The sequence below is a fragment of the Carlito syrichta genome, unplaced genomic scaffold, assembly GCF_000164805.1.
Source record: "Carlito syrichta isolate Samal-C Ts95f unplaced genomic scaffold, Tarsius_syrichta-2.0.1 Scaffold308918, whole genome shotgun sequence".
Lineage (NCBI taxonomy): Eukaryota > Metazoa > Chordata > Mammalia > Primates > Tarsiidae > Carlito > Carlito syrichta.
Window position 1 is genome coordinate 13,524 of NW_007253014.1, and position 10,113 is coordinate 23,636.

Below are 10,113 nucleotides of genomic sequence, written 5' to 3' on the forward strand. Positions count from 1 at the left end.
CATATATATATATATATATATATATATATATATATATCAATGCCTAGGATCTGTCTGTCCAGTGAAAGTCAACTTTCTGGGTTTGAGGCCTCAGCGCTAGTACAAGGAGGAGCTAGGAGTTGAACCCAGGCCAAGATTGCCAAGTAGGTCCCCAGTGTGATGGCATCCCTGGAATAGAAGACCTGCTCTCGTGCCACCCTGCTTCCTGTTCCTTTTCCACTGATTGCTGGTACCTGATGCCCGGATCAGCTTCTTCTTCCGAGGTTTCTGGCAGGCCCCCCAAAGATGAGCCTTCTGAGTGCTGGGGGAACTGGAGGGGGTAAAGTATCTCCTCCTGGCTGGGCCTGAGGCTGGGTTCCGACAGAGGGAGAAGGAAACAGGTCAGATTCCCCATCCTCACCTGACTTCAACTCTTACCTTCTTTTTTTTCCTTTGAGTTGGAGTCTCACTCTGTCACCCAGACTGGAGTGCAGTGGCCACTCCCAGCCACCGCAGCCTCGACCTGCTGGGCTCCGGTGATCCTTCCGCCTTAGTCTTCCAAGTAGCTGGAACGTGCTACCACACCTAGCTAATTTTGTTGATTTATTGTAGAGATGAGGTCTCACCAAGTTGCCCAGGTGGTTCTCGAACCCGCGGGTTCAGGCAATCCACTCACCTCAGCTTCCCAAAGTGCTGGGATTACAAACTGAGCCACGGAGCCCGGCTTTTCTCTTACTTTCTAAATAATGTTCCCCAATCCTGGGGCAGGGTGGGTCCTCAGACTGACTTTACAAATGGGGAAACTGAGGCACTGGGAGGAGATCCAACTTGTCTGAGGTTGCACAGCCAGGAGGCAAAAAAGGCAAAATCTGGTGAAAACTCAGATTTCCTCAGGGGTAGTCTGGCCCTTCACCAAGAGGGAGAACAGACTCAACACATCCCAGATGCTTCATCCTCTTCCCCACCCCAAACGAGTTCCTCCTCCTACCTTTCTCAACATATTGTAGGCACCACCACCCACCCTGGGGTCATCCTGGGCCTCTCTCTTCAGCCTTGTTTTTTGTTGTTGTTGTTGTTTTTCTCATTAACATCTCCATGGCCCAGCACTGGCTCACAGCTGTAATCTCAGCACTTTGGGAGGCCAAAGTGGGGGGATCACTTGAGTCCAGGAGTTCAAGACCAGCCTGGGCAACATAGCAAGGCCTCATCTCTACAAAAATTTAAAAATTAGCTGGATGTGGTGGCACACGCCTGTTGTCCCAGCTACTCAGGAGGCTGAGCAGAAGGATGGCCTGAGCCCAGCAGGTTGAGACTGCGGTGAATTGTGATTATGCCACTGCACTCCAGTGTGGGTGACAGAGTGAGACTCCGACAGGAGAAAAAATATCTCTGAAATTTACCCACTTCTGTTCACACTCTCAGCTATAATGCGAGGTTGGGCCTCATCAGCACTCCTTAAAGTAGCTTCCCTGATCTCCCTGACTCTAGTTTCTCACTTCATAACCAATCCTCTGTCAGGGACCTCATTCTAAAAAAAAAAAATCTGATCATGACTTTTGGGCATAAAATCCTCCAGCAATTCTCTTCACGTGCCACAGCCACAGCCAGGCACCAGCCACCCTTCTGGATCTTGTGCCTGGCGTCCTAGTCTGTCCTAGTCCATTCTGCCTGTGTACATTACACTCCAGCAACAAGGACAGCACTTCTGCCTTGGGTGACTAGTATATTCTAGGCACTGTATTATGTTTTTCCATATGTATGGGGGGACGCCCCCAAAAAACAGAATTATCCTTGTAGTACTAGGTATGTGCTATAGGAACCCGCTGGCATCAGTGCACCAGCTAGCGTTGTTGTGAGAGGCGACATTGTGAAAAAACATCTGAGTAGGTGACTGGTTCTTCCACCATGACAACACACCTGCCCATACCATGCTGGGTGTTCAGTAGCTTTTGACTCCAAATGGCTTGATCCCTGTGCTCTACCTTTCCTATTCACCCAATCTCACCATGAACGACTTTTTTTTTTGTTTCCCCAGATTTAAAAAGTCCTCAAAGGGAAACACTTTGTTGATGTGGAAGAGGTGAAACAAAAAACGGCAGAAGCACTAAAAGCCATCAAAATCGACGAGTTCAAAAACTAAGCAGTGGAAAAAAGTGCCTTGATCAGTGTATTGCATCAAACGGAGAGTACTCTGAAGGTGACTGAAGTTTAAACATGGAAGAATAAATACACAATTTTTTATAAATAAATTTTGGGGCCAGGCGTGGTGGCTCACGCCTATATTCCCAGCACTTTTGGGAGGTTGAGGTGAGAGAATTGCCTGGACCCACGGGTTTGAGACCAACCTGGCAACTTGGCGAGACCTCGCCTCTACAACAAATAAAAAAATTAACCAGGTGTGGTGGCATGTGCCTGTAGGTCCAGCTACTTGGAGGGCTGAGGCGAAAGGATCTCCTGAGCCCAGCAGGTTGATGCTGGGGTAGCCATGAGCATGCCACTGTACTCCAGCCTGGGTGACGGAGTGAGACTCTGACTGAAAAATAAATAAATAAATTTGGAGGGTGTTTTTGGTCCTCCCCATATCAACTCATTTAATCCTCATGACAAACACAGAAGGGAAGTGCAGTGTCAACCTGGTTTTGCAGATGGTGGGACGGACGCACAGAGAGACTAGGGTTACAAAAATGTGCCTGAGTCAGGAGCCCACACCCATCATCCCAGTGCTAGCCAGTCCCTCTAGTCACACCCAACGCCTTCCCTGTCCCCAAACACTCCACATGTGTCTCCTCACGCCTGCACGCTCTCACTCATGTTGCTGCTTCTCCCTGGCAGGGTTCCCCGGGCCCTGTTGTCCTCGAAGGCCCAGCTTCAAGGTCCCCTCCTCTCAGTTCCTACAGCATCTTGCACGTCTCTCTGACTTAGCCCCCTCCACCAGGCCTTGAGGTCCGGGAGGGCTTGGACTCATCTAAGTTGGTGTCCCCGACGGCCAGAACAAAGCTTGGCACATGGCAGGCACCAGGAAGCACCAGCTAAACCACTTACCCCCAAGTCGACCTTCCCCGTTGGTGGTGTGGAACTTGAGCAAGGCCTCAGCCACATCGATGCTCCTCTGAAGGAACTGAATGTAGTGCAGGACGTGTAGCAGAATCTCCTTCTGCCCCCCCAAAGAAAGACAAGGTTGAGCACCAGTGCCAGGGATGAGCCAGAGCTCAGGACAACGTGAGGCTGCCAGTGGCCAGCACAGGGAAAGGCCACAAGACCCGTCCCCCCACCCCACAATTCAGTTGGCAGAGACTTTCCTGCTCTGCTGTTTAGCCCTTACTGTACCCCAATGAGACAGAGGTTACAGCTAAAGAAACTGAGGCTCAGCCTGGCGCGGTGGCTCAGGCCTGTAATCCCAGCACTTTGGAAGGCCAAGGTGAAAGGATTGCCTGAGCTCAGGGGTTCAAGACTAGCCTGGGCAACTTGGTGAGACCTCATCTTTACAATTTAACAACAACAACAAAAAGCCGGGCATGATGGCTGAAACCTGTAATCCCGGCACTTTGGGAGGCCTAGGCAAGAGGATTGCCTGAGTCCAGGGGTTTGAGACCAGCCTGGGCAAATTGGTGAGACCTCGTATCTACAATAAATCAAAAAATTAGCCGGGCGTGATGGCGTGTGCCTATAGCTCCAGCTACTTGGAAGGCTGAGCTGGAAGGATTACCCAAGCCTAGCAGGTCAAGGCTGTGGTGACCATGAATGTGCCACTGCACTCCAGCCTTGAAAACAGAGTGAGACTCTGACTCAAACAAAAAAAAAAAAAAGAGAAACTGAGGCTCAGAGTGCCCATGGGATGTGTTATGACTGCAGGGATAAAGTGGCAGAACTGGAATCTGAACCTGGGTCTGCCTGCCTCCTGGTCCAGTTTTTCAACACACACTGCTCAGTTTCTTGCCCTGGCCCTTTGCTCGTGCTGTATTACCTACTTTATTTTTTTTGAGTCATAATCTCACTCTGTCACACAGGTTGGAATGCAGTGGCATGATCACAGCCACTACAGCCTCAACCTGCTGGGTTTAGGTGATTCTTCCACCTCAGCCTTCCAAGTTGCTGGAACTGCAAGCACGCACCACTACGTCTGGCTAATTTTTTAAATTTATTGTAGAGATGAGTTCTCACCAAGTTGCCCAGGTCAGTCTTGAACCTCTGGGCTCAGGCATTCCTCTTACCTCTGCCTCCCAAAGTGCAGGGATTACAGGCAGAAGCCACCACACCTAGCTCGTATTCTCTACTTGAAAAGTCCTCTTTTTCTCCCCACAAACTCCTTCACCTGGCTTCTCTTCTAAGCCTCAGCACAGTGGTCTCTTTCAGAAAACACCTCCTTGTCCCTCCTTCCCAGACTGGGTCGGCTGTTCCCTCCTTAGCACTCTTGTGTCACCAGGGCCTATCTCCAACCTGTGTGACAGAGTGAGATTATGACTCAAAAAAAATAAAGTAAGCTGCATAGGGGTAAACTAGACATGCTTCTGTTTGCCTTCATGGTGTGTACAATCTACTGAGAGCAACAGACCATAAACTCACTATGATTCCAAAGTGCTGGGATTACAGGCGTGAGCCACTGTGCCCAGCAGTACATCAAGGTTTTATGCAGAAGACAGCTAGGCATCACCCCAGATGTCAGGACAGAAGACTCAGTAATGGAAGCTTCAGAAAGGTTAGCTTAGGGGGCTACCCAGAGGTTGAAATCCCGGAGACATTCAGAAGGTAAAATTGACAGCATGTAACCTCGCAACAGAGGGAATTCATTCAGTCATCCAACAAACATCAGTTGAACATTGAGTAACAGAGTCCAGCAGTTGAAAGCACAGGCCTTCAGGGTGATACACATCTCTCTCTCTCAAAAGCCTTGTGGGATGATTAAATGAGAAAATGCATGCAAGACACTGAGCACTCCAAGTCTGACAGCTAGAATGCTCAGTAAGCTGGGAGTGATTGCTTTTGCTATCTTCTCTATACTAGGTCCTGTGGGCAAGGGGGACAGAGATTTATCCTTTATGGTTCCTGCAGAACTCCATCTAAAGGGGGTCAGAAACAAGGAAGCAATCATAGTAATATGATAAAGATTTTGATGGTCAGAGGTAGAGGGTCCAGGATCATATGGGGCAGGGGGCAATCACTAGCCAGAGCGGTGAGGAAGGATGCCCTGAGTCTAGGCTGCATCCTGAGTCTGAAACACAGGAGAGGCAACACGTAGTAGCTCCCATGAGTTCACTGAGCACCAGACTGAGCATGTCTCATGAACCTGGGATCACGTGTGATGATGCAGAGATAGGTCAGGTGGGAGGCCGGGCACTGACTGGGAGGCAGGTTGTATGCAGAGCAGAGGCCACGACTGAACTTAGGGAAGGCTGAAGTGAGGGAGAAGAGGGCTCCTGAGACAGCAGAGGATAGATGGTAAAGAAAGCTGGCTGAGGCTGGGTTCAGTGGCTTAGCCTGTAATCCCAGCACTTTGGGAGGTCAAGGCAAGTGGATTGCCTGAGACTGCGGGTTTGAGACCAGCCCAGGCAACTTGGCGAGACCTTGTCTCTACAATAAATAAAAAGTTAGCTGGGCGCAGTAGCACACGCCTATAGTTCTGGTTACTTGGAAGGCTGAGGCTAAAGGCCGTGAGCGTGCCACTGCACTCCACCCTGGGCGACAGAATGAGACTTCAAGTCAAAAAAATAAAATAAAAGAAAGCTGGCTGAGGCCTGAGGTGAATTCCAAGAGATGTGGTCACTTGATCAGTTACGAAATGTTAACTGTCCCCTGCTAGAATGCCGTTCCTTGAGGGCAGGTGGCTCTGGCTCCCAGGAGGCTCTGGCTCCCAGGAGACTTTTCGGCACCTATGCACACCAAATACTCAAATTCCTCAAATATTTTTAGCAGCGTAGTGGGCTGCATAATGCTTCTCCCCAAAGATGACCATATCCTAGTCCCCAGAGTCTATGAATATGCTACCTTATATGGCAAACTGGACTGTGCAGATGTGACTGAGTTAAGGATCTTAAGATGGGGCAATTGTTCTGGATTATCTAGGTGGGCCCGATGTAATCACATGGTCTTTACAAGAGAGAGGCAGGCACGTCAATGGTAGCGAAGACAATATGACCATAGGGGCAGTAGAAGAAAGGGATTTAAAATGCTTAACTGCTGGCTTTGAAGGGGCCAAGGAATGTAGGTGTCCCCTAGAAGTCAGCAAAGGGAGAGGAAACAAATTCTTCCCTGGAGCCTCAAAGAGGAACCACCCTATTGACATTTTTTTTTTTTTTTTTTTTTTTTTTGAGTCAAGGTCTCACTTTATCACCTAGTCACCTAGGCTGGAGTGCAGTGACATGCTTACAACCACCACAGACTCGATCTGCTGGGCTCAGGTAATTCTTTCACTTCCGCCTTCCAAGTAGCTGGAACTACAGGCATGTACCACCATGCCCAGCTAATTTTTTGATTTATTGTAGACATGAGCTCTCGCCAAGTTGCCCAGCCTTGTCCCAAACCTCTGGGTTCAGGCAATCCCCTCGCCTCAGCCTCCCAAAGTGCTGGGATTACAGGTGTGAGCCACCATGCCTGGTCTCTGCTGACATCTTGACTTTAGACCAGGGAGACTGATTTTGGACTTCTGAGCTCCAGAACCATAAGATCATGAATTTGTGTTGTTTTAAGCCACTAACATTATGATTTGTTACAGCAGCCATGGAAGACTCATACAAGCACCTGCTAATGAGAGAGATTTAGGAGGGAGAATCAATATGACCTGGTGGTTAACTGAGTGAGGTAGGCAAGGAAAAGGTCAAGATTGGAGTCAGGCAAGTCTGTGCCAAACACCCATTCCTCTGAAGCTCTCTAAAGCCATGTTGACACTCCAGCTCGGATCAGTTATTCCTGTGTTCAAATCATTATTTTCCCAACCAGATTTTGAGTTCCCAGCAGATAATGAGTGCTGGGCCTCAAATCGCTCTGTCTCTCCTTACTGCAACCAGAATAGCTTCTGGCATCAAATAATCTTTCCATAAATGGCTGATGAATGAATGAGGAAATGAATGAATAAATAAAAGGAAACAGAGCAAGAAAACATCAAGCCTTCAAGATCTGAGGGGTTTTGGGGAGTTTGTGTGGGTGTGTGTGTGTGTGTGTGTGTGTGTGTGTGTGTGTGTTTTAGTTGGGGTCTCATTTTGTCACCCAGGATGGCATGCAGTGGCACAATCCATAGCTTACCACAGCCTCTACATCCTGGGCTCAAGCAGTACTCCGTCTTCAGTCTTCCCAGTAGCTGGGACTACAAGCACATGCCATCATGCTTGACTTATTTTTTTATTTTTACTTTTGTAGACACGAGGTCTCACTATGTTGCCTAGGCTTGTTTTGAACTCCTGGGCTCAAGTGATCCTCCCACCTCGGCTTCCCAAAGTGCTGGGATTACAGGCGTGAGCTACTGCACTGGGTAAGATCTGAATTTCATATTAAGTTACTTCCACTGGTGTTAGCTTAATACTATACACAGTTATGAAGTAGCCTATAGGGACACAGAGAGAAAACTTATCTATTCCTACCTCACAGATGATACCCACAGGTAAAAAACAATGTTCTCAGAGAGGGAACCGACATTTATTTAGGACATGCTAGGAGCTGGGCGTGTCATAGCTATGTCATTTTGGTCTCACAATATCTCTGGGTAGTAGGAGTTATTTTTCCTTGTTTTACAGCTGAGAAACTTGAGGCTTGGAGAGACAGGGTAGCCTGAGGAGCCTGTCCAGAATCCACAGCTGTGAAGCCAGAGGGCTCAAATCCATGGCTGTTGGATTTCTGAAGCAATGATCTTCACTCTGTGCTTTTATTTCCCCCTTCCTCGTTTGTAAAAAGAATCCCCCAGGTGTCTAGTCATGGGATTTACAGACTCCCAGAAATTCTTGCTCAGAGCAGGCCCATTCCATTTCAAGGATGCCACTAAAAGGATCTGTTGCCGGGTGCAGTGGCCCATGCCTGAGCCCAAGCATTTGAGACCAGCTTGGGCAATTTGGGAGACCTCTTCTCTACAATAAATCAAAAAGCTGGGCATGGTGGCTCACATCTGTAATCTCAGCACTTTGGGAGACAGAGGTAAAAGGATTGCCTGAGTCCAGAGGTTTGAGACCAGCTTGGGCAACTTGCCAAGACCTGGTCTCTACAATAAATCAAAAAATTAGCCGGGCATGGTGACACATGTCTGTAATTCCAGTGACTTGGGAGGCTGAGGCAGAAGGATAACCTGAGCTCAGTGGGCAGAGGCTGCGGTGGCTGTGAACATGCCACTACACTCTAGCCTGGGTGATAGAGTGAGACTCTGACTCAAAAAAAGAAATATTAGCTGGGTGTGATGGCACATGCCAGTAGTACCAGTTACCTGAAAGGCTAAGGTGGAAGGATCGCCTGAGCCCAGCAGGTCAAGGCTGCAGTGGCTGTCAGTGTACCACTACACTCCAGCCTGGGTGACAGAGTGAGACTCTGACCAAAAAAAAAGAAGAAAAAGATCTGTCTGGGTTTCCCAGGACAAGGTTATCCGCTTTTTGCTGCTTGAAGAACTGCCTCCCTGTTGGTCTCCTTTCCTTCAGTCCCCATACCTTGGTGAGCTTCTTTGTACCAGTCTTCGGGGCGATGGGTAGCAGCAATCCCAGCTCTTGCAGTTTGCTAGTGTGGCTTTTCCTCTGCTTCCTGTTGGAAACAAGAGCTAATTTTGGTTAGGACATTCACAACTGAATTTGGCCTTAGAACCCCCAAGCCTCTTATCTCAGTGTTCCCCCTCCTCAGGGGTACTTAGCCCCTGGTCCCCACCCTGGAGCACCCAAGACAGAATCCCAGGCATCAACCTGACTCATCACTCTCCCTTACCCCCTGTACCAACCGGTGGCCAAATCTTGCCTGTTCCTCCTTTATCCCCTCTCTTCATCCCTGCAGTCCCTGTCTTAGTAGATAACATCCCCAAAAGTCTCCCAGCCCCCCATCTGGTTCCTCCATTCAGACTCACTGCCAGAGTCAGGGTGATCTTTCGGAAACACAAATCTGACCACATCATCGCCTTGCTTCAGGTCTCTCAATGTCATCCCATTGTTTTGTTTTGTTTTGTTGAGTCGGAGTCTCACTCTTGCTCACGGTCACCCACAGCCTCTGTCTACTGGGCTCAGGGGATCCTTCCGCCTCAGCCTTCCAAGTAGCTGGAACCATAGGCATGTGCCACCATGCCTGGCTAATTTTTATTTATTTATTGTAGAGATGAGGTCTCGCCATGGGATTACAGGCTGGAGTCACTGCACCTGGCTCATCCATTGTTAAGATCAAGTTAAAACCCTTAATGTGGCTCCAATGCCTTTTGAGGCCTGGCTGTTCTTGTCTCGTTTCTCACCTCCTTGGCTCTCTTCCATCAACAGACTCTTATCCCACAGGACAGGTCAAGGGACAGGACAGGTCAAGGGGCCAGGGGACCCTGCCAAGGTCCCCTGGCCCCTGTGTTCACACATGCCTCTGATCACTGCACCAGACCAACAGCTGGGTAGAGGGCACCACTATACCCCGAGCACCTAGAACAGGGTCTGGCACATGGCAGGGACTATTTTGTAATTGCTAAGTGAATGAGTAAATAAGGGCATAAAAGAAGTTGATGCCTGGACAGCTGTAGAACTTTGAGGGCCTAATCCCTGGATCCATAATTCATAACATACCCACGCACACACACCTCCACCCCACTCTCCTGACAGAGACACAAAGACACTGAAGTCCTTCTCTTTTTTTTTTTTTTGAGTCAGAGTCTCACTCCGTCACCCAGGCTGGAGCGCAGCAACACGCTCACAGCCACCCCAGCATCGACCTGCTGAGCTTCCTTCCAAGTAGCTTCAGCCTTCCAAGTAGCTGGAACTACAGGCATGCACTACCATGCCCAGCTAATTTTTGATTTATTGTAGAGGTAAGGTCTTGTCAAGTTGCCCGGGCTGGTCTCGAACCCGTGGGCTCAGGCAATCCACATGCCTCGGCCTCCTAAAGTGCTGGGATTACAGGTTGAGCCCCCGAGTCTGGCCTGAAGTCCTTCTTTCTTTTTCTTTTTTTTGAGTTGGAGTCTCACTCTGTCGCCCAGACTGGAGTGCA

The 10,113-nt window shown here is 49.1% G+C and overlaps 1 protein-coding gene across 1 annotated transcript in view; it reads right to left on the reverse strand.

Annotated features, from left to right (window-relative positions):
- The window catches only part of BHMG1 (basic helix-loop-helix and HMG-box containing 1), a gene marked incomplete at its 5' end in the record, with an annotated part of 27,607 nt that overhangs the window by 10,105 nt on the left and 7,389 nt on the right, over positions 1 to 10,113 (reverse strand). The window contains 3 exons of the mRNA XM_021716765.1: positions 234 to 350; positions 3,022 to 3,133; positions 8,598 to 8,704. Of these exons, the coding sequence (XP_021572440.1) occupies positions 234 to 350; positions 3,022 to 3,133; positions 8,598 to 8,704 (336 nt within the window). The remainder of the gene's footprint in view (positions 1 to 233; positions 351 to 3,021; positions 3,134 to 8,597; positions 8,705 to 10,113) is intronic.